The sequence below is a fragment of the Macrotis lagotis genome, chromosome 1, assembly GCF_037893015.1.
Source record: "Macrotis lagotis isolate mMagLag1 chromosome 1, bilby.v1.9.chrom.fasta, whole genome shotgun sequence".
Taxonomy (NCBI): domain Eukaryota; kingdom Metazoa; phylum Chordata; class Mammalia; order Peramelemorphia; family Peramelidae; genus Macrotis; species Macrotis lagotis.
In genome coordinates, this window is record NC_133658.1 from 749071600 (window position 1) to 749096274 (window position 24675).

Below are 24675 nucleotides of genomic sequence, written 5' to 3' on the forward strand. Positions count from 1 at the left end.
GGGAAATGAAGAGAGATCCTATGGCCTAGGTGGTTCTTGCATATGGGCCTTTCAGATCTTTGGAGTAATTTGCAGGTCATATTAACCCATCTCCCTTCACCCACCCTTCTTTGTAAACAGGGATAGCAATATGTGCTACCAGATCCCTTTAGTAAGGAATCTTAGACTCGCTGAATGAAAAGCCCTATAAAAAGACTGTTCAGCCCTAATAATAACAAATGGGATCGTGGTGGTTATTTCAGGGAATGGATGGCTTTGCGCCTTTGATGCTGCTCTTGATTTCCATTGATGTTTGCCATTCTTGCCCTGCCATTACCTTTCAGGCTTCCTATTCTGAGTACTATTCTTGGGCTGTGGGCTTGAGAGAACGGAGCCCTCGGGACTGGAATGCCTTGCTTGAGAGGAATGTAGACTGTCTGGCATGGTGGAGGTTAAATAAAGTTTGCCTTGGCATCTGCTCTGTTATTGGACAGGTGACAAGTCGCTCTGGTACAAGGGTGATGGCATAAACTACCAGGGGTATGGACCTACAAGTCGCCACCAATAAGGCTCCTCTAATCTGCCACATTTAAATGTTTCTTCACAACCCCTCCCTACTCCTAGATTTGGGTAGAAGGAACAGGATAGTTCTGCTTTGATCTACACCTGAGCCAAGTTTTCTCTCAGTCTATACTGGGAAAACTCAACTGATAGGAAGCCAAAGTGGACTAGATAGACAAAACACTCGTTTCCTCCTAATTTTCAAATTCTATTATTTCTCCTTACCTAGAAGCTATATACACACATATCCTATTACAAATCTAAGCTTTGGGATCTTTGTTGTTGATCAGTCATTTTCAGGTGTGTCTCATTCTATGTGATCCTGTTTGGGGTTTTTTTTTTGCAAAAATACTAAAAGACATTTGCCATTTCCCTTTCCAGCTCATTTTATAAATGAGAAAAGTGAGGCAAGCAGTGTTAAATGACTTGACCAGTATCACATGGGACTACTGTCAATATCACATTGATCAGTATTGTGTCCGAGCTGGGAGTATAGTGACCATTCACAGACCTGATTCCAATACTAATCAGCACTGAAGCTTTAACTTGCTCCATTTTTCTGATCTGGACTGCCTTAAGTATTTTGGTGACCTCCACTCCCAAGGGCTCCCATTCCTTTGCCACAATTGAGGCAGACAGCCAACTGACTTTAACCCTACTTCAACTTAGAATTCAAAAACCCCAGTGATATACCAGCATCTGCCTTCCCTATAGCAGGGATTGCAGAAGCATGTCATCACAGAGTTTCTAGTAATAATCAAGTTGTCCAAAAGTCATTGGAAACCTTTGATCGGTAGATCAGCCTACCACAAATTTCTTAAGTTCTAGGGACCAGAAGGATGAATAATCATTTGAGTAAGTTACAGGAAAGAGTCGTGTTTTAGGTAGTAGTGGGACTTGTTGACCTCTGAGGTCCTTTCTAATTCCTGAATCTGATTTTTGTTATAGTATTCACCTGGGACAAAAGAAAGGGAAGGACTTGAGAGGGGCAGTGAAGAAAGAATCAACAATACTTAGTGACTGATAGGAGGAAAGGAAGAAGGATGCAAGAAGAGAAGAGGGATTTCAATAAATAATTCAAATAACTTTGTGACTCTAAGAGTTGTAAATTTATGGAAAAAGTACCATAAGAGAATAAGAATCTCCTTCTAGAGATGGTTCATATAAGAATAAGTTATTCTACTGGTTTACATAGAGCCATGCCCCAAGGCAGGTACATAATATTAACTGTCTAAAATTCTGTAACTTCATTTAATTTTTTTTGTATATTGGGGGTAATCAGGGGTTACATGACTTCCCCAGGTCACACAGCTAATAAGTTTCTGAGGTTGAATTTGAATTCAGGTCTTCCTGAATCCAGGGGTGGGGAGGTGCTCTCTCCACTTTGCCGCCTAGGTGCCCCTGTAACCTCATTTTAAAGAACTGGCTCATTTCTAAACTAGGAAGAAAAGCTGACTTCAGGAAAGGAAAAATGATTTATACCCTAGCTTTTATCTTATTCTCCCTCTCCATGCTTTAAGTATAGTTTCTCTGGTCCTCAGCTATCATTCATCTCATCTATCTATACAATATGTTTTCCCTATCAGTGAAATCAGTGATTATTTAGTATCAATATATGTATGATGTTGTGCTAGATGGAGGTAGCATATTTAATGAAATATGATAATTCCCACCTTGATGTACCTCACCAGGGATATATCTCTTTTAAGAATAACCCCACTCCCATTCCTACCATACCTCATTCTTGAAATAACTAAGTTGATTTATATGTTGCCCCTCCAACCCCCATCCCATGAACCCCCCACTGCACAGCCCTCCTCCCTACTTACCATCATAGTAAAGATCAGGGTCTTCAGCTCAGAAAGGGCCACAAACCAGAGATATTTCATCCCAATCTAACATGCTTTCTTCATCTCCTCCAGCAAAGCCTTCATTACAAGTCAGGAGGGCTTCTCTAAGGAGATTTTTACAAGCATTCTTAGGAAGGCTTTTGAGGAAACTTAGGGTCACTTAGTGACTTTTTGAGTCAAGGAAATGTTTACTTGGCTGCCCTTTTCCTTCTCATAAATGCCTCTCTGGACAGCTTAAGGGTTAGAGAATAAATTGATCTTTCTGCTGAGTTCAAGTTGGAGAATCCATTTTCACTAAGTCTGCATAAACCATTTGTGGGTTGAGTACTGGAGCCACTCTAAGCCAGGGATTCTTGACCTTTTTTAGTCCCTGTAACCCTTGACTTCATTCAACCTGCCCATACCCCTTACTAAATATGGAAGGAAAGAGTTTGCCATGCTTCTGTATATAAGAAATAACAGACTATTTTTTCATGATGGCCACTTTAGTATCATAAAATTATTCAGTGTTTATCAAAATACAATCAAATTAGAGAAACCTTGGTTTCATTTCTAGTTCATAAATAATTTTGTTCTTGGAATAATTTTTGAAAAGAGATAACCATCTATCATGTTCAGCCTCCATTTTCTTTAAAGGTAACCCCAGTGGGTAGAGTCAGGAATAAGAAAGATCTGAGTTCAAATCCAGCCACAAGTCGCTTAGCCTGTTTGTCTTAATTTCCTCATCAGTAGATAACAATAGCACCTCCCTCCCAGGGTTGTTGTGAGGATCAAATGGAATAATAATTGTATAGCACTTGGCATAGTACCTGATGCAGAAGGGACATGAAATAAATGTTAGCTATTTTGTTGTTGTTTTAGATTTCATTATCAACAAGACTGAAAATCCTGTTCACAGAAATGAGTTGTAATTAATGGAAAGTTAACAATAGAATCATTATCATTATTTACCAAATATTTCCCATCTCCCCTTAACAAGCTTCTTATAGCCCTAGGCACCTGAGTGCCCCAGCTTTGGAGCCCTTTAGCCAAGCTGAGGACTGTCTGAACATTCATGGTCCCTGTGCTCAAGGAGCTTACCACCTGGAGGAAGACTTGAGACCCACCCATGGGAAGCAAGTAGACATAAAACATCATAGAACCAGGGCAGACACTAATCTACAGGAGAAATCATTATGGAGTGAATTAGGGAGGAAATACAGCAGTGATTAACTTTTACATTTACAAAATATAGATAGTATATGAATATGATAGAACACTATTGTTTTATAAGATATCATGAGGGACAGGACTTCAGAATAGTCTGGAAAGACTGATTCTGAGTGAAGAGAACAGAACCAACCATACAGCAATATGGGGTGATGATCAACCTTGATGGATTTGTTCATCTTAGCAGTGCAATAATCAAAGACAATTCTAAAAGACTTGTGATGGAAAGTACCATCCATATCCAGAGAAAGCAACTGTGGAGTTTAAATGCAGACCAAAGTTTACTATCTTCATTTTTTTTAAATTGTCTTAGGTTATTTTTTTTCTCTCCAAGGTTCTTTTTTCTGTTTTGATTTGATTCTTCTTTCACAGCATGATTAACATGGATTTTATGTTTAGCATGGTTGTACATGTTTGGCCTATATTAGATTATTTTCTGCCAAGGGGAGAGGAGAGGGAGAAAATGTAAAACTCTAAACATAGCAAAAATAATTATTGTCAAACTACCATTGAATGTAGCTGGAAAAATAAATAAATAAATAAAAATAAGAGAAGAAAAGCAAAATGACAGTTTGCATAATCAGGGTAGTCATGTGAAATGTGTGCATATTCAAATGCATATTTTTACAGGAAATACTTTTGGTCCATCAGGGTCCTACATCTCAACTCTTTTCTCTGTCCCTTTACTCCCTTTCCCTGGCAGGTGGCTAGAGGTACAAGTAGCAAATCTGACATGCCCCCAGCGCTGGGTCCAGTATCTCCGGCTCCTGCAGGAGTCCATCTGGCCTGGAGGCACTCTTCCTCTGCTGCCGAAACCATTGAGAACACAGAAACAGAAGGAGGCTACTGAGGAGCAAGCTCTGCAAAGCTTGATGGGAGTCCTGCCAGGTGAGCCAGCCCTCTCTCCCACAGTCTGCACTCTTTCCTCGTGAATTAGTTCTGCAAGTCCTAGAAGTGACTCTGTCGCAGACAAATAAAACTATGTGGAATCATTAAGATCCCTAGTCAAAAGACCCTTGTTGAAATTCCAACTCTGTGACTTTACTTCTTGTGTGACCTTGGGTAACTTAGTCTGCTTCTCTGAGTCTCAGTTTCTTCCTCTGTAAATTGGGGCAGGGTAGGAAGAGGAAAATTGGACTAGATTATTTTATGGTCCTTTTCAGCTCTTAATCTGTGACCTGGCCTAGAGACCTAGCTCTGCTACCTGGGTGACCTTGGACAAGTAACTTTCACATTCTCTGAGCCTCAGTTTCCTAATACGTAAATGAGAAGTCCAGATTAAGTAAATTTTAAGATTCTTGATATAACTAAAACCTATTTTGTTGACCTATTGACCCTGCATTCCTTTTATTTTTTTTTTATTTTAAGGTAATAGGATTAAGTGACTTGCCCAAGGTCACACAGCTAGGTAATTATTAAGTGTCTGAGGCCGAATTTGAATTCAGATACTCCTGACTCCAGGGCCAGTGCTCTATCCACTGTGCCACCTAGCTGCCCCCCTGCATTCCTTTTAACCAATAAGGAGGATTATCAGGGCTGGGTTCCTATGTCTTTTTCACTAATGCTATGGTAGGAGTATGGCCTAAATTCAGAATAGAACACAAATGTATTTAGGATCCAGCTGAATATTTTTAGATAAGTTCACAAATATTTCTCTATTGTTTCCTTCCTTATCAGACTTGGTAGTGGGAATCCTTGGAGCAAGCAAGTGCCGTCTGAGCTGGGGTTTGGTCCTGGAGTCTCTGCAGCAGCCCATCATCAACAGGTAGAGATGAAAAGTATATCCTAGATGTCTACTCGGCCAGTGGCTGTAAACTGCCCAAGGCCTGGGAGGTCAAGGGGTCTAGGTCAGAGAGTTTGGTGATCTTTCCTCCTGATACTGTCTCCCTGGGGCAAAATCAGACAGTCTATAAGAAACCAACTGGGCAAAAATCCCAAGATCTTAGATGTCAAGGCAATGTTGCCATCCATGTCTTACTGTGGTTCATCTGTACCATAGACCAGCCTCAGATACATTGGCCTGTAGACCTTTGAGCAAACAGATGCTTGCTTGCCTGGAACAGTCTGATCTTGCCCTCGAGTAGTAGGCTTGTCTTATCTTCTACTTGTTCTTGATGGAGAAGAAGGGGAATTCAGGGAAAAATGCTGCTATGGAAAGAGATGGTAATCACTTTGTATTAATATTTTTCTACATGAGTTGTGAGACAAGGGCCCTCTGGAGAGAAACTTGTATTGGAGAAGAATAATGGGAAAATGTCTAGACTGAAAAGCAAAAATTTTTGAGTTTAGTACTATAGTTACCTCTTACTAGTTAGGCAAACTTGGGCAAGCTTCTTAACCTGGGAATAACAGATTTCTTAGGAATGAATGGATAGTTTGTGCACTTGGCTGAGAAAAAACAATTGCATCTTTATTTTCACTAAATTTTAATTGAAATTTACCCACTAGCAGAATTGATTGAGCAAAAATAATTTTAACAACTCAGGGTCTTGGATTCTTCATCTGTAAATGAAGGAACTGTAATCAATGACTTCTAAATCCCTCTGAGGTCTCTATCTGATCCTATAAAATCAGTTTTCTTTTCTGGACCTCAGTTTCTTCATCTATAAAAATGAGGGAGTTAGTGATCTCTAAGATTCCTTCTAATTCGAGCATTCTGTCTTCCTTTTAGAGCATCTAATGCTGGGAATTTCATATTTTATTTTCTTAAATAAGGTGACAGGATTGAACTGTAGGAATTCTAGCATCCTTTGCTATTTTAATACTCTGACATTCTGAGAAATAAAGTTTTCATTGCCTCTCAAAAACATAGAGTATAATGCTCCCATCCCCTCAGGGTTTTAGCTAAACTTTACAACCTCACAAGCAATGTTTTCTCTAGTTCAATTAGGAATCTTTTCTTAGATGAAGATCATTTAGATCATTGAATCTCAGTGTTAAAAGGAACCTCAGTGAGTATACAATACAATTCATGCCTGATATGCTTAAAAAGGTATGGGAGACATAATTTCTAGGTGATTTAATAATTTTATTAATAATACCAGCATTTTTAGCACTATAAGGTTTGTAGAGCTTAAGAACTCAAGAACCCTATTAAATGAGTAGTGCAATTATTATAACCCCCATTTTACAGATGAAGAAACTGAGATGTTAATTACCTGCTAATGATCATATAGCTATTAAGTATCAAAAAAAACCAGTATTCACACCTAGAGCTCCTAATTCTAAAGTCCTACATTATGCTATATTAAACAGTAACAACACTTTGCAAGTTTCTTCTTCAGATAAAATATCCATAGTACCTTCAACCGGTCATTTTCATACAGTATGATTTTAAATCCCCTCACAGTTCTCTCTATTCACTCTTATTTGTCAGTATCCTTCCCAAATCTGGTACCCAAAACCACTTAGAATACTGTTTGTGGATACTGAGCAGAGCAGTAGAAAACAGAACTGTCCACTCTCATTCTGAACACTGTTTTAATTAATGCAAATAAAGACCACAAGTTTTGTCATCATCATCATTGTTTGCTATTATTGTTCTTGGTAGTGATGGTGGTGGTACTGATGTTGGTGGTAGTGATGATGATGTTCAGTGGTGGTGTTGATGCTGGTGGTGGTGATGGTGTTTGGTGGAGGTAATGGTGGTAGGGGTGGTGATAGTAATGATGATGGTGATGGTAGTGGTGGTGATGATGGTGTTTGATAGTGGTGATGGTGTTTGGTGGAGGTGCTGATGCTGGTGGTAGTGGTGATGGTGTTTGGTGGTAGTGCTGATGTTGGTTGTGGTGGTAGTGGTGGTGGTGATGGTGGTGGTTGTGGTGTTTGCTGGTGGTGCTGGTGGTGGCGACCTCCTTATTGAATTGTTGGGTCACTAACCTTGTAGTCTACTAAAACCCTCCTGTTTGTCTATTCATTTCAGGCACTTGATTTATTGCCTCTGGGATATCATCTTGGAGGTCCTGGATCTCAGTGTCTCTGCTGAAGAATCCACCACAACCACCTCTGCTCCAGACACACCAAGTAATTCCAGGAGGATGGGAGTCTCCCCTTGACCGATGACCACTCCACACAAACATTCTGATTAGGACTAGAGAAGGGAGAATGGGTTTCCAAGTGGTGGTGTTCAAGATATCCCAGCTCCCTGGGAACCAGGATAAGAGCACTTTGCTCTCAGAAGTTATATGGTGAAAGCAGTTGTGACTCAGAAAGTCTTGTGGCATATCTGCTGTTCAAGTAAACAGCTTTATTATTGGCAAATGATCATAAAGTTTGCAATTAGGGATGAAAGTGTTGTCTTTGTGCCCACCTATTTCCATGGCTCCTCAATCTTGGCTTCTAGTAGTAGATAGGTTCTGATTTCTTTAGGAAAAATACTGAGAATTGAAGAAGGGATAGAGTCATTCACCCTTTCCCATCCCTTTCTTTGCCAATCCCTACCATGTTAGACTGACACCTATCACTTGGCCCTATAATACTCCTCTGTCACCTGAGTTCATATTAAAGTTAAGAAAAATCTTAGGGAAGAGATTGCCTCCCAAAAGGAAATAAAATTCAGGTCAGTTGCATCATATAGCAGAGAAAATATATTCAGTTGTCCCACTTGGTTTCTTCTCTCACTTTAGGAGAGGAGAGAAGGAAGGTCTTTTGTTGCACTCCTATTTGCTCCTTGACTGTGTCCTCATGGGTAAACCTTATAAGATTTGGACAGCATAATTCTTCCTGAACTTCTGGTGAATCCCCTGAGGGCTCCTTCCTCATCCTTCTGGGTCCGACCTACCCTTGGGTTTTTTGTTGTTCATTTCTGTCTCCTCAAAATTTGAGAGGACGCTCAAGTTCTTTCTCCCTGAATCAGAAGCATGGGAGGAACAGAATCTGCAGGAAAACTTCCTGGGAGGAAAAAGAAAAATCTTACTCCAAGTCAAGAAAATATAAGGCCTCCTTACCCTAAGACATTTGAGAAACTGGATCCAAGAATCCATGGGGCTCTTTCTTTACCCACTCCTAGAGACTACACTTCAGAGTACAAGACATTAGGAAGCTATTACACCACAAAAACTTTTTCACTTCTTGTTCACAAATGAGAAAATCGATCTGACCTACAGAGTCAGATCTATTTCTTTGATTAAATAAAAGGTGCTGTGCCAGGCTGCAGTATGTCAAAAAAGAAGAAATGAATAGAAAAAAGAGAGAAATGTAGAAGAAAGAGGAGAGGGGTGGCTAGGTGCAGTGGATAGAGCACTGGCCCTGGAGTCAGGAGTACCTGAGTTCAAATCCAGCCTAAGATGCTTAATAATTACCTAGCTGGGTGGCTTTGGGCAAGCCACTTAACCCCCATTGCCTGGCAAAAACTAAAAAGAGAGAGAGAGAGATGGGGGGGGGGGAGATGGGAAAAATCACAAAGATCACAAAGGAAAGTATTATAGATTTAGAATGGAGAAGGTACAAAGAGGTCATCTGTTCCAACCCCTGGGTTTTATAGATGAGGAAATGGAAGTGACCTATCCAAGGTCACCCAGGTAGGGGGAAGAGACAGTAGTAAGACAAGCACTAAGCAAAACAATGGAGGGAAGAGTGAGTGATAAAACTAAGGCAGTGGGAAAACATTGCTCTGCCCCCTTAGCTTTGCTCGTGCCCATTGGCATCCCTTCATGCATCAAATCAGTGGAAAACAACATTCCTCTTTATTATCTGTAAGATCATCCAACTTGACTAAGTCTGGGGAACTTAGCCTGAGAAGGACATGAAAGGACATGAGCACATATCAAAATGATTAGATAGAGGATGTATTGCACAGGGAGGTGGGAGGCTATGGAATCCTTTTTGGTAGAAGTTTCAAACCACCCTTTGGATTTTTGAACTTGTTGGAATTGTTTTTAGATGAAATTCTGCCTGAAGTCAAGGAGGCTATATGAGATCACTTCAATTTGCCCTTCACAAGATGGGCACTGGAATGTAATTGAATTCAGGTCCTTTCCAGGTATTATAACTGCTAAGCTTTCTCAATCTCTCCAGTGCCTCTCTCACCCACAGATACCTCATTGAAAGGCAGCTATGGCTGGTTCCTTGATAGATGTCTAGAGGGCTTTGGGATAGTTCAGGACACTCATCCTGCCTCCCTGGAGCCTCTCCTCCTACAGCTCTTTTTACCCAGAGGCCAACATTGAAGCTTTGGAAAGTTGGAGGTATCCCCATCTTCTGCTTTTCCCTTTGACACATGCTCTTGGCCACCTGTCCCACCATGCTTCTCTGGGCAGCCAGCCACAGGTTGGGTGCATGTCAAATGACTAGTTCCAGCTTACACGTGGCACAAAATCAATAAATAACTGGACAGACCATAAATTGTCTGTGGTTGTAAATTCCTAAGAATCTTAAGTTGCTTCCAGGGCTAGGGAGGGCTTCCTTGGGTTCCACCTTATATAAGAAAGGTCTGCCTCCTCCCCACCTGCCCTTAAAGAGATCAACTGTCCCTGGGCCTACTCTCTGCCCAGGACGCAGATGAGTGAGAGTGACAAAGGAAAAAGTCCATGGGGTTTCTCAAACCAGCCAGGTTTCAGGGAGCAAGTTCAGGCAGCATGGGAAGTCTTGTACCTAGGAGGGATGCCACAAATATGTAGAACAGACCAGTCCAACTTGGATTGTCTTGCCTTGTATTTTTTTAATTGTTCATTGCTGGGAATTATATTGCAGAAGAGCAGGAATTAGGGAAATTACCCTCATCCTAGACCATAGGATTTAAAACTCCTATAAGGACCTCAATAGTGATCTGGTTCAATTCTCCAATTTTACAGAGGAATAAACTAAGACCCACAGTGATGTCCCATTAACTAATTAAAAAAATGAGTATCTATGGTTATGAAGAAGCCCTCCCTAGACCTAGAAATATGCAAAGAGAGGGGCAAAGATGAAGGAGCTGCAGAAGATAATTGCCACCACCACATTTCCTGTTCCTATTCCCACCCTTGGTTCTTCTTTGCAGTGGAATATATCACAGCTGGTGATAAGCGTGGGGGAGTAGAAAGAGTGATGAACTCAAGAGTCTTGGTACCTGAGTTCAAACCCTAGTTCAACTGCTTACTACATAAGATAATTCACCTCATTGAACCTCAGTTGCCTCATCTACAAAAGAAGACGTTGGACTTGATAATGCATAAGTTTCCTTCTAGTCCAGATCTATGATCCAACAACTTTGTCATTCAGTTTTTTCAGTTGTATCTGACTCTTCATGACCCCATTTGGAGTTTTCTTGGCAGATACTGTAGTGGTGTTTGCCATTTCTTTCTTCAGCTCATCTTACAGATGAGGAAACTGAGGCAAGCAGGGTTAAGTGACTTGGCCATGGTCACACAGCTAGTAAGTATCTGAGGCCAGATTTGATATAAGGAAGATTAATGTTCCTTATTCCAAACTCAGTGAGCTATTCCATTATCTCACCTAGCTGCCCCATCCGACATCAAGGTCTCATTGTTTCTTCATCTTGAGTCCTTTTTTTCATCATGGTCCTTAGCCATGTCTCCATGTCCTTGGCTCTGTACCTAACCTCCACCTCACACATTCTTCCTCCAACCTTGTCAGGTGGGAGCAGAAGATGTGTTGCCCTGGGGAAATGAATTGCATCTAATCTGTCATCTAAGCATTCTGAAATTCAGCAGCCCCCTCAGAAACTGGATTGTTTCCCCAGGGCTACTATGCAAGAGTATGGAATGTTTTTATCATGCATGCATAGGCAAGATATGGTGGCTAACCCTGTTGGATGCAGAAGGAACTAATGGAGGGGGCTATTTGGGAAAGAATTAAGACTGATTGAGTTTGTAGCTCAAGATCTGACCATCCTGACCCCTGTGCTTTCCTTATATCTGAGATACCAAAAGATATGGTACCATGTTTGCCCCCACCATGAGCATCAATAGTTGGGTTTTGATTTGGTAAAAAGCAAAACGAGAAGATTATCCTATAGCCCAAGCTCTCCCTCCTTAACACGTGAATTTTACATTGTTCAGTTAAGAAAGTGACCATATGTCCAGAAGAATGGTTCTCAGTGATAGGTAGCAAAAGTCAAAGTGTAGTTACTGCAGCTGCCCAGCAGATTCTGACATCTGGGGTGGTAGCTTCACCTTGAAATACACTCGTTTTTCAGTCCTCAGTTCATTATGACAAGTCACCCCATCTCTAACCAGTAGTATTCTAATTCCTCTTTTCTAGATGGGATGATGATAGATATGAGATGGGTTATGGAAAACTGAAGGAGGGAACAATATGCTCTTACTGGCACATCCAAATTGGGTTTCTTGCATTTCTTGACTCCAAAACCACTCGAGAATCTGCTTAATAAATCATATTAATGCTTCATTTGGTGCTGTTTTGGGGGGGGGTGATTAAACCCAAGTAATCCCCCAATGTAGAAACATATTTGGTGAAGGCTCTCACTTTTCCATATAGTTTTTTTTTGAGACAACTGAGGGTTAAGTGACTTGCCAAAGGTCATACAACTAGTGTCTGAGCTCAAATTTGAGCTCAGGTCCTCCTGTCTCCAGGACCATTTGCCTTTCCTTCTTAAAGAAGACCATGACATCAGGAAGGTGATGCCATGATAATTGAATCCACATGAATTGGATTTGAGTGAGGGGATGCTATGCCAAGTCACCAACCTCACTTGATCCTCCAGAGTCATCAGTGGCCAGATATGAATCAGGATGACTAGAGATTGCCCTAGATGTGAGGCAATCAGGGTTCAGTGACTTGCCCAAGCTAGCAAGTGTCTAAGGCTGCCTTTGAACTTGGGTCTTCTTGATTTTAGGCTGGTGCTCTATCCACTGTATCACTTAGTTGCACCCCCCCCAGTTCTACTGTTCTCCATCAGATAGTATTTGATGATGGAATACAAAATTAACTTGTTATTAACCATACTATAATATTAGCCAAACTATTAAGGCAAATCTATAGTTGAATATTTAAAAGTATATTTTTTTCCTGTCTCTCCTTCACAGGGTGTCCCAAAAGTCTTAATGCAGATTCAAACTAATAAGTTCAGAAATTTACTTGCTATAAGTTTACAAAAAACAGATTTGAAAAGTTAATTATGTAAATAAATTACTTGTATGTTTCTGATTTAAATTCAATGTCATTACTTTCTTATACCATATATCATTCTGGTTGGTTTTTGAACTTTGTCAAAACTTTCAACTGCTCAGTGATTGAAGGACTTAATTAAAGAATTAGCTTTTGATGTTTCTATGACCATTTACCCATAAGAAAAGTCTAATGTAGATAGATGAAATAACTGACAAGTCCAGGGAGGAGTATATCCCATACTGATCCACAAGTCTGAAAATGCCATTTTGAAATTGTCACACCCATAGCACATCTTCTTAAAATATTATTTGAGGCGCCTAGGTGGCACAGAGGATAGAGCACCAGCCATGGAGTCAGGAGTACCTGAGTTCAAATCTGGCCTCAGACACTTAATAATTACCTAGCTTTGTGGCCTTGGGCAAGCCACTTAACCCCATTGCCTCACAATATATATATATATATATATATATATGTATTATTTGAAAGTCACTAAAAATAAGTGTAAAATAAATTTAAATTAGTAAGATTTTAAATGATTTTTACAAAGTTTATAACACTTATACTTCTGAAATTATTAAAGCTTAAAACTATTAAGATTTGGGCGATACTGGATGTGCATGTGTGTGTATGTATAGGTCTTTGTTGTACATACAAATATATTGATGCAAAGCAAACTCAAAAGTCCCTTTTTGTTATTCTATCATATAAGAACTATTGTCCTTTACATGAGGTCAAGTCTGCTTACCTTGGATTGAATTATATTTGGCTATCTGGAGTCAATCACTCACATCCCTTCCTGATTAGCTGTCAGTCACATCACCCATTTAGCTTTGCTCTTGAAGTATCGTCTCATCCCTGTGGCCTTGAAGATTATTAGTGACTTAGCAAGATGGATCCATTCTGTATCTTACCATTAGTGAAGAGAGACCCTTTTAAGAAAATAAATATTCTCTTGGAGTTTATATCCTCTACAAATCCTGCCCATCTGGAGTCCCAATTAAAGCTGAAAATTTGCCAGTTCCTATCCAGCTTCATGTAGTTTGTGATGAAAGTTTATCTTTTATTGTCTATAATTCAAAATGACTCAATAATAGGACTGCTTTTATTTGGGCTTTACCTTCCTTCAAGAGACTTGTGAATATAACACTGATATTTTTTTTAGGATAAAGATTCTCTTTCAAACTAAAAGACCATATTTGACTGGGGAGGTGCATATCTTTAGCATAGAACCAAGTTAGACCTTGGGCTCCATAGAGTTTGCCCAGGCTTCTAGAAAAGGGGAAATCCTCCACTTTCATCAGCTATTGTTGAGTCTATTCCAAAGACAACACTATTAGGGGTTGTTGGCATCTTTAGACCTTGGACAAAGAAAGTCTTACTGAATTCCATAAAAGATGCAACTTTAAGAATAAAATATATTTTTCTTTAAAAAATGTTTAATTATAACTGCCAAGAACATGGAACTATTTTGGAAAATATCAAACCCACAATACAGATAACAAATCTAATAAAAGTCAAAGTACCAAACTCATGGATTGTTATTATTCACTGATAATAGTGCTTTAGCAGCGAATCTACTAATAGTATCTGCTAGTTATGTTTCTAAGCAAGAGTATATATAACTATTAAAACCATATATTATTAGTTTTTATATCACATTTTGAGATTCACAAAGTTCTTTTCAAATATTTCTTTTAACAACAATTTTGGGAGGTAAATGTCTTTATTTTATAGAGAAGGGGGGGAAATTGAAGCAGGAGTTAATGACTTGCCTTAGATTACATGGCTGTTATCTGAGATGGGATTTGAACTCATTTTTTTTCCTGACTCCAGGCCTAATATTTAATCCACAGAGTCATCTAGTTACCTAACAAAGCAGGATGGGGTAGTGGATAGAGTGCTGCCCTCATAGGAAAATCTGAGTTCCAGCTCTCCCTCTGAAATATACTGACTATGACCATTATTTTCTTATGTCTAGACAGTCATCACAACAATAAATGAAGTCTTGATATGGTCAGTCATTTTTCAGTTGTGACTGATTCTTTGTGACCCCACTTGGGAAAGACACTGAAGTGCTTTGCCATTTGCTTCTCCAGCTCATTTTGCAAATGAGGAAACTGAGGCAAACAAGAATAAGTGATTTGCCCAGAATCATATTGCTAATAAAAGTATCTGAGGTCAGATTTGAACTCACAAAGTTGAAGTTCCAGGTCCAGGACCCTGTCCATCATACAATCTATCTGCCCTTCCTGTTAGGTAGTGTTTGCCAATTTACATGGTGAAAATTTAATAATTAGGAACCAGTTGATTCCAGTATGCCACTGGTTTTATCTCACATCAGAGAAACTGTGGATCCTTTAAAACAATACTATTGTTGTCAAGATATGATTGCTTGAGAACATTGAGGAACAAATGAAAAGATGACTTGTTTTTGTGTGAAAGGAATTCATTTTAATCACAAATTTTGGGTCACCCAGGTTGAGGGTATTGTGGTGGCTATAGCTGAAGGATAATGATAGGATTACAGATTTAGAGCTAAAAGAGACCTTAGCTATAATATAGTACAATCCTTCATTTTTCAGATAGGAAAACCATTAAAAAATAAACTTATGGTGAGTAGGGATGGTTGTATTTTCAACTCTAAGCAAAGGATACAACATAACAGCCATCTAATAAATACTTTTTGGTTAATTGGTTGAGCTATGAAATTTAACTAAAGTCCAGAAAGTAGGTGACATTGCTAGAGTTCAAGTCTTTCCCATTAACAAGGAAAGTCAGAGGAACAACAATGTGGCAGAGTAGATAAAGCACCAGGCTTGGAATCAGGAAGTTTCAAGTTCCAGACACAATAAGAAGGAATATAAAATATAATGAAATTTTAATCATAGTGTAAAAGTGAATGTACTCCTGCTTCCAATTCTAGCTAAATTCTACCCATTTTTCAAGACCTAGCTTCTGGGAATACTAACCTGACTATTCCAGTCCACACTGATCTCTCCTTCCATGGACCTCTTATCTCACATTCAGGATCTTATCTCATCAAAATTGTAATCACCTTCAGAGAAGAGATGAGGTTAACTTTTTTTTCCCTTTGATCCATTAATGTTGATTGATTGGTTCTTGTCCAGTTTCAAAGCACCTGTTAGTCCTGCAAAGAAGGAGAACTGACAGAAGAAGAAATGTAGCTAGGCTACACAAAGACTCAAGAATTTGGTTCCAAAGAGAGGAACCCCATATCTCTCTGAATCCCCCGCTAGAGAATAACATAACCCTAGAGATGGCAGCAGTGGAATAATGAGGAATTATTTAGCTGTAGCTGCAGGAGCCAAAAATAGTAGAGTAGGAGCAATAAAGAGATGAGGGAGTTCTAGGACCAGTGAAAGAAGAAGGAATTCTGGATTCAAATAAAACTCTTGGATACTGAGGAAGAGTTCCTTGATCAAGTCTATTGGAGAGATGAAGAAAAATCTGTGGGCAAAGAAATCTGTGTTCCTAAAACAACTGGAGGACTCACTGGACCCCTTAATGCAAAGCATTCCCTAAGGAATTTCACATCTGGAATATTAGAAAAGAAAACAGCAATTTGGGAATTTAAGACTAGATACCTGAGAAAGGCAAAAGTCTAGGTTCAATCCTCTAGTTCAGTGATGTCAAACTCAAATAGAAATGGGGCCACTAAAATTTACATAACGATCCCTATGGGTTGCATTTTCATTTAGAAAATTGTCTTGTGGGAGGTGGAGCCAAGATGGCAAGTGAAGGCAGCATTTCTCGGGAACTCCTTCCCCCCAAAACTCCCAAAGCCATCAAATTATGACTCTAGACAAAATTTAGAGGGGCAGAACCCACAGAAAGACTGAGTGATGCATTTTCCCAGTCTAAGGTAACTTAGAAGTTCCATGGGAAAGGTGTGTTTCACCAGGACCGGGAGTTGGAAAAAGCCCTGGTCACAGCACAGACCAAGAACAGTTTGAAGGGGCAGGGAGAGAATTCTGCTGCACCAGAAAGAGTGTGCAGTGAGGGAACACTGGCCACAGAACATGCAGCAAAAATCTGGAGAAACCAGCCTACATCTCCAGACCACAGATGGTAAGGGGGTGGGGGTCAGGGGAGACTGCAGAAATTTCTCTGCTCTCCCTGGAGGTCAGGACTCTGCTGTTTACCCATACTCAGATCCAAGTTGCAGTTTGGGCTTCCATACTAAGCTAGCCAAGCAGGACTGCTCCTTATAGCTCCAGGGCAGAGGGAAGTACTGTGGTCATCTACATATCAAAGCACAGGCAAGAAAGCATAAGACCTTGGAGGAATAAAGGTCCCAGTGGGGTACCCCCCCCAAAAAAAAACCCAAAGCCTTGGAAGTGCTGTAAATTAGTCTTGGGCTGAGGAAATGAGTAAGCAACAGAAAAAGAAGAACTTGACCTTAGAGAATTACTTTAGTCCCTTGGAAGATCAAAATACATACTCAGATGATGACAACATTGAAGCTTCTGTATCTAAAACTGCCAAGAGAAATAGAAAATGGGCTCAGACTATGGATGAGCTCAAAAAAGACTTTGAAAAGCAATTAAGGGAGGTGGAAGAAAAATTGGGAGAAAAAAAAGTGATGCAGAAAAATCATGAAAACCAAATCAGCAGCTTGGTGAAAGAAATACAAAAAAATACTGAAGAAAATAATATGTTAAAAACCAGTTTAGACCAAATGGAAAAAGCAAAACAAAAGGCAAGTGAGAAGAATGCCTTAAAAAAACAGAATTGGCCAGCTGGAAAAGGAGATTAAAAAAAGCTCTCTGAAGAAAATAACTCCTTCAAATGCAAAATGGAACTAAAGTAAGATGCTGATTTTGCAAGAACTCAGGAAGAAACAAAACTACTGAAAACAAATATTAGAAGAAAATGTAAAATATCTCTTTGTAAAAACAACCGACCTTGAAAACAGATCCAGAAGAAATAATTAAAAAATTATTGGGTTCCCTGAAAGTCACGACCAGGAAAAGAGGCTAGACTTCATTTTGCAAGAAATAATACAGCAAAATTGCCCTGAGATCCTAGAAGAAGAGGGTAAAATAGAAATTGAGTGAATTCACCAGTCATCTCCTGAAAGAGATCCCAAAAGAAAAACTTCCAGGAATATTATAGCCAAATTCCAAAACTCCCAAATCAAAGAGAAAATTCTAAAAGCTACCAGAAACAAACAACTCAACTACCGAGACTCCATAGTGAGGATTACACAGGATGTGGCAGCATCTACATTAAGGGCTTGTAGGGATTGGAATATAATATTCCAGAAGGCAAAAGATCTTGGTTTACAACCGAGAATCAACTACCCAGGAAAAACTGAACATCCTCTTTCAGCAAAAAAGATGGACTTTCAATAAAACAGAGGACTTTCAAGCTTTCCTATTGAAACAACCAGAACTGAAGAGAAAGTTTGATCTCCAAGTACAGGACTCTGGTGAACCATAGAGGGGGTGGAAGAGAAGTACTAACTATGAGGAACTTAATGATATTGAACTGTTTGTATTCCTGCATGGGAAGAAGATATTGATAACTCATATGGACTTTCTCATTTATAAGAGCTGTTAGAAGGAACATATATGGACAGGGCACAGGAAGGAGTGGAATATAATGGTATAATATTGTAAAAAGATGGAGTCAATGGGTGATAAAGGAAATTACTGGCAGGAAGGGATAGGAGATGAAGAAGAAGAAGAAGCTAAGAAATTTCACATAAGACTCAAGAAAAAGTTTTTTCAATGGAGTGGAAAGGGGGAAGGCAAGGGGGAATGAGTGAGCCTTCATTCTCTTCAGAAATGGCTCAGAGAAGAAATAAATGATGACTGGTGAATTCCCTCAATTTCTATTTTCTATACATACTTAATAGGGTATAGAAATCTATCTTACCCTTGAGAAAAATGAGAAGAAAGGGATGGGATAAGGGGGAATGGGGGGGGGGAGGGAAGGGGGAATAGTTGATAGAAGAGAGGGAAGATTGAGGGAGAGAGTACTGAGATACAACACATTTTTGCACAGGGCCAGGGTGAAAGGAGAGAGAGAATAAAACAAATGAGAGTGGGGAGAAATAGAGTGGAGGTACAGCTAGTAATAGCAACTGTGGGAAAAATATTGAAGCAACTTCTCTGGTGGACTTATGATAAAGAAAGCAACTCACTCCAGAGACAGAGCCATTGGAATCTGAACACAGACTGAAGTACGTTAAAAAAAATTGGGGGGCGGGGGTTTCATTTTTTGTCAAAGCAATGGGGTTAAGTGGCTTGCCCAAGGCCACACAGCTAGGTGATTATTAAGTGTCTGAGGTCACATTTGAACTCAGGTCCTCCTGACTCCAGGACTGGTGCTCCACTGTGCCACCTAGCTGCCCCTGAAGTATATTTTTTCTCTCACTTTTCTTGAGGTTTGCCATATTCTTGGGGGGTAGGGGGGGTTTATGTTTATACTCTTATAACAAAATTATTATAATAATAGTAATAAATTAAAGTTCACTTGCAAAAAAAGAAAATCACCTTGTTATTAAAATATGTTATCTGTTTTATTATATTTTTATTCATTTGCTAAATAATTACCAATAACTTATGTACATTTTAGTGGCCTCATTTCTATTTGGGTTTGATATCACTGAACTAGAGGAATAAACCTACACTTTTATCTAATTATCTAATTTATCTAATTATCTAATCTTAAAGTGGTAGAAACCAAGGTGGCTATAGAGATGACAGCAGCGCATTGGTAAAGAAGAAATCCCCAGGGAAACCCACTAGCTGATAGAACTTGAGTCAGCAGGGATGGTGCTGCAAGGAAAGGGAGGAGGAGTTTCTGGGCAAGCATGACCATGACCATGACCGTGACCATGCCTATAAGACACAACAAGGAATTCTGAGTATACCCAGGGCTTGGACCCTTCAAAGTTCAAGGACCAAGCAATATCAGAACTTAAGGAGCAGCAAGCAACAAAGTCAATGCTCCATAGTAGACACAAACATGTGGCTGTCATGTGGCTTACAGATCTCCTAGTGTGAGTAAACCCAGTTTAAATTTCACTTCTAGGCAAGGGAAAAACAGCCTTTTGAATATCTGTTAGCTCTTCCTATCCCTTTTGAAGTCCTAATCCCATTATTCTGAAATTGGTCATAAGTCAATCAATCACTTTTTTTTGTGGTGTCAGTGGGTCAAAAATTACCCAAGGAATGGAGAATATACATCCCATTAAATAGGTATCATCAATAGGAAGCAGCTAGGTGAAGCACTGATCCTGGAGTCATTTGAATCTGAATTCAAATCTGGCCTCAGACACTTAATACTTACTTATCTATGTAACCTTGGGAAAGTCACTTAATCCCATTGCCTTGTAAAAATCAAGGAAAAAACAAAGGTATCATCAGGGATAGAATAAAGGATTATCCTTGAACATTAACCACCTTGATCAAGTTCATCCTAGGCATAGTCTCTCCATCTGTTTGATGAAGGCAGATTTATGTTTCAAATGAGACTCATATGATGATGAATAGACAAGTAAGACAGCAAGGAATTTTAGAAAGTTCTGTTCTAGGGGCGGCTAGGTGTCATAGTGGATAAAGCACAGGTTCTGGAGTCAGGAGTACCTGGGTTTAAATCCCTTCTCAGACACTTAATAATTACCTAGCTGTGTGACCTTGGACAAGCCACTTAACCCCATTGCCTTGCAAAAACCTAAAAAAAAAAAGTTCTTTTCTGGATAAATTATTGTAACTTCCTCTCATAACTGGTTAGACCAGGTTATATGTTTGTTAAAAATCTATCCAGAAGTTGTGGAGTCCTTTGTGCTTAAAATAATCTTGTAATATAATTGTGTGGTTTGAAGGCAGGTACACAGGAGAACTAAAATGAAAATTTGTTTTTCATTTCTTGTTATTGTTTAATTAAAACATAGTACTCCCCTAAAGTGGGAAATTTGTCTACACAGTGTTATAGTCTCATTCAGTGTACTCAGATTTTGCGTTTGTGGGAAGTTAGAAAATCTCTTTTTATGGCCATTTCAATTTCATCCAGTACACATTTATTTCTCATATGTTAGGTTTTCTGGGGACTGTGGGAACAGAAAGAAAAGTTGGAATTCATACCTCTTCTCAGAAAAGTGCTAGGGTCAGAACAAAGGCCACATTTTTAACCTTATTAACCTGAGCAAAACCTTCCTCAGACACTTTACATGTTCACAGAACTCTCCTACCCCAGATCCTGAGTCAACTCCCAGGGAATACAAAGAAAAAGGGAAGTGAAATGATGTCACTTCTCTCTTAAGCCTGTTGCCTGATTTTACTCTACACTTATTTCTTTAGGAAAGCCAAATATTATTTTCCTAACTCTTCCAGCAGCCAGTTGCTTAGATGCCACAAAAGAAATCCTTTGAGACACTTCCAGTAAACATTTTTTGGATGAGGAAGGGGTGTGTGTGTGTGAATATTTCTTCCTTTAAAAGATAAGTGTAATTCTTCCCTGATTTCCCTTATTCCACGGCTCTTGCAATGGAGCAGAGTAAGTAAGAACACCTGCCATAAGAATGGAATTGAGGGAAGCTCAGCTCTCCTGACAAGTGGCAGGTGGGGGTGACTGCCGTTCAGAGTGGAACACACCTGTTTCTGGTTCCACAGTAATTCTGCAGTGAGACCAAGAGGAAGGCAGACAGAGATGGGGTGAGAAGCAGAGGAGCCTGAGGATAAAAAGACATTCAGAATAGAATTCAAGCCAGGAAAGAAAGAGTGAAAGAAAAAATAAAAGGAAGAATGAAGGAGAAAGAAGGGAGGGAGAAAGAAGAGAAAGAGGAGAGAATGAAGGGAGAAAGTGAAGAGAAAGAGAAAGAAAAGGAAGATAAAAGAAAAAGAAGCATAAGAAAAAAAGAAAGCAAAAGAGAGAAAGAGAAAGGAAGGAAAAGAAAGAAGAGAGGAAGGAAAGAAGAAAGGAAGGAAATAAGAAAAAAAGAAAGGAAGAAGGGAGAAAGAAAAGAAAAAAAAAGAAGGAAGACTACACAATTAAGTGGTTTGGTCATTTTTTTCCCAGAATGTCTGCACAAGAAGGTTCCCATCTGTTGTGGGGTTTCCAGTATGAAATCCATTACTCTTGAGCCAGTGAACATTTGCACAACACATGAGATGGAATAGCCATTGGAGCCAAGATCTGTTCCATAGACACCGCAGGGCAGATTGGTCCCTCTCCAGCGTCAACCTCACTAGGATTAACCACTTACTCCAGTGCAGAATGCTGGGTAATGAATCCCAGATCCAAACAGACTGTCTTCCAAAGAGTCACGTGCACCTTGCTTGTAGGTAAACCCTAGCTGGGTGCATCTCAAAACAACCATGGAAGACGGAGGACAACCTGGCAGCAGTCCAGAGCTCCAGGGCACTACTTAGCCACTGGTGAACATTGGGTGAGCAGACTCATAGGATATTAGAATAGGAAGGCACTCTAATCCAACATCTTCCTTTTATAGATGGCAGAGAGTGAGCATTTTTGAATGAGTCAATTCAAGTTTTATAAACAGGTCTTAATTCTGATTTGCAGGTGCGTGCTCCGTGCAAATGTATACATTTCTGGAATACATGGTATTTACAAGATAAGAGTTGGTCTGGAAAGATTCCAGGGTGGGGGGTGATTGTGAGGCTTGTGAAGAGCTATATGTAACCTTTTTTGGCAGACCCAGGCTTACCTGCCTCCTCAGCCCTCTCTGGAGAAGAACAAGGCAGGAACATACATTTCAACAGGTTTAGAGTTATGACCAGTAAGTTGGTGGACATGGGAGAATGCCCATTATCAGGATATAATTTAATTGAAATGAACAACAAATGATGTTCAGGAACTCCTCCAAGGCAAAATATACTGAGAGTGTACAGATACACTCAGGGTCTGCCCACCCAGCTACAAAGCAATTTAGTCAAGGGAAAGAAAAAGGAAAAAGTGATAGATTTCTAGTCAGAAGGGCCCTTAGAGATTACTCTCAATTTACAGATGAAAAAACAGGATAAGAAATGTTAAGTGACTTGCTATAGTCACACAAACAGCATGTATCCAAGGCAAGATGTAAACTCTGTTCTTCCTAACTCTAACCCCACTAGTCTAAGCACTGTGCCCCAAGAGAATGTTATTTTTTTAATTTAAATATGCCACCTGGTTTTCTCTAGACTTAGGCCTAATAGAGTTGGAAGTGATCTTAGAACTGGTCCAGATCAAATTATACCCAAATATTAAACACCACTTAAACCTTCTTTGGGCCAATGTTAATTTTCATAAACTGTTTTCCACCATTGTTGCATGTTAAGTGATAGCCTGAACTTCCTTAGAGTCTACTCCCACCCAACAGAAATATTTCCTTGAACTACTGAAACTATTTTCTCACATACAGCCCAGGACAAATAAACATTTAAGGGAGATATTTTGGCTCTTCCTGACCCAGTCTTCTCTTTTCCCTGGTTTTCCTATGATTTGATACTTCTTTCTCTAAAAAAGTTACTTTTCTACCCATCACATGTGGGCTGTTTCTTTTTGAACCCACCCACTAGTGATTCTTCATAATCTTCTCAGCAAAGCCTTTCCTGGCCTCTGTTAACTTGATAATTACTGAAATAAAAATAATACAAAAAGTGACTTCAGACTTTCACTTGGGCCAGGGGGAAGATCTCAGACTTTGGGGGGAACAGATAACTACCTATCTGTGGAGAAAGTGACCATAGGACCCACAGAACATATTTAGCCCAACCCTCTCATTTTACTGATGGGGAAACTGAGGCAAGAGAGGTGAAGTGACTTGTCTATAGTTATGCAGGTATTAAGAGAAGAAGAATTTGAACACAGGTTCTCTTCCAATGTAAAAGCTCAATCACCCAATCAATCAATTTATTAAGTATCTACTATGTGTCTACACTGTATTAAGCATTAAGGATACGAAAAGAGGCAAATGAAAGTCCCAACCCTCAAGGAGTTTACAATCTAACTCAACCAAAATAGTTTAGCAACCACTCTGCAACTTTTACTCCAAGGATCCAGAGGTTAAGTAACTTGTCCAGGGTCAAACATTCGATATGCATCAGAAGTAGGACTTCAAGTCTTTTTGAGTCTAAGGCTGGACACTATGCTGCTTCTCTTTTTCAACAATCAGAGTAACTTGTATGGATAAGGTAAGGGAGGGGATATGGAAAGGATAAAGAGGATAAGCCTGGGAACATGGTCCTTTGTGGTAGACACAATTCATTATTGAAACACCAAATGAGAGAGGAAATAGAAATCATAAAGCACTCTATTTATTGTTGCCGATAGCCTACCATGATGTCAAACTTTTTTAGATGTCAAAGTCCAAACACACTTAGCAGTTGAGTAATAATAATGATTCATATGTACAAGTGAGGCTAGTGCAGGCAGGTTATGCACTTGGTGGGTTTTTCCAGATGACTCTTGAAGTAGTGAATAAAGTAATAATAAACCTATTTGAAGTTCAAACCCCACCAAGCCCCAAACTTAAATGGGGTGGGCAGGAGGAAGCCCTCACTGGCCAAGGTTCTGAAATCTCAGACATGATATAAAATCTGTTATAACATTACTTAAGTAGGAAAATCACTCATTACTGTTCTCCAGCCATCACATCTCCACTTTTGGTGTAATAACCCTCAATATTTATTTTTTAACAGATAGGGAATCCATCCTCTGGTTGTATTTATCTTATTTTAGGATTAAAAAATGTAATAAGAGAACTGTTTCCAAATTTCCTGGATCAGAATTGCTTTCTGGTAGTGAAAGGACTGAAGGAAGAACTTCTATGTCTGGGATGTCATTTCAGGGAGCAGGAGTATGTGTCAACTGGGTTTAAGGAATCACTGTGGGAAAGGAGTCTCTTTATATCTAAGTTCTCCAATGCTGCTGTTCAGTATCTCTTTTTCTAAATCTGACTCAGTCCAACACTGCTGATTCCTGTGGTCCTGGGTGGCATTCATCTCTTCTCTGGGTTTAAGTCTCAGCTCTCATG

At 39.5% G+C, this 24675-nt stretch overlaps 1 protein-coding gene across 1 annotated transcript in view; it reads left to right on the forward strand.

The window, feature by feature from the left end:
• Positions 1-18502, forward strand: part of SNX19 (sorting nexin 19) — a 67713-nt gene extending 49211 nt beyond the window's left edge. Inside the window, exons 9-11 of the mRNA XM_074213407.1 lie at positions 4303-4487; positions 5277-5364; positions 7522-18502. Of these exons, the coding sequence (XP_074069508.1) occupies positions 4303-4487; positions 5277-5364; positions 7522-7654 (406 nt within the window). The 3' untranslated portion in view covers positions 7655-18502. The remainder of the gene's footprint in view (positions 1-4302; positions 4488-5276; positions 5365-7521) is intronic.
• The last annotated feature ends 6173 nt before the right edge of the window (positions 18503-24675 follow it).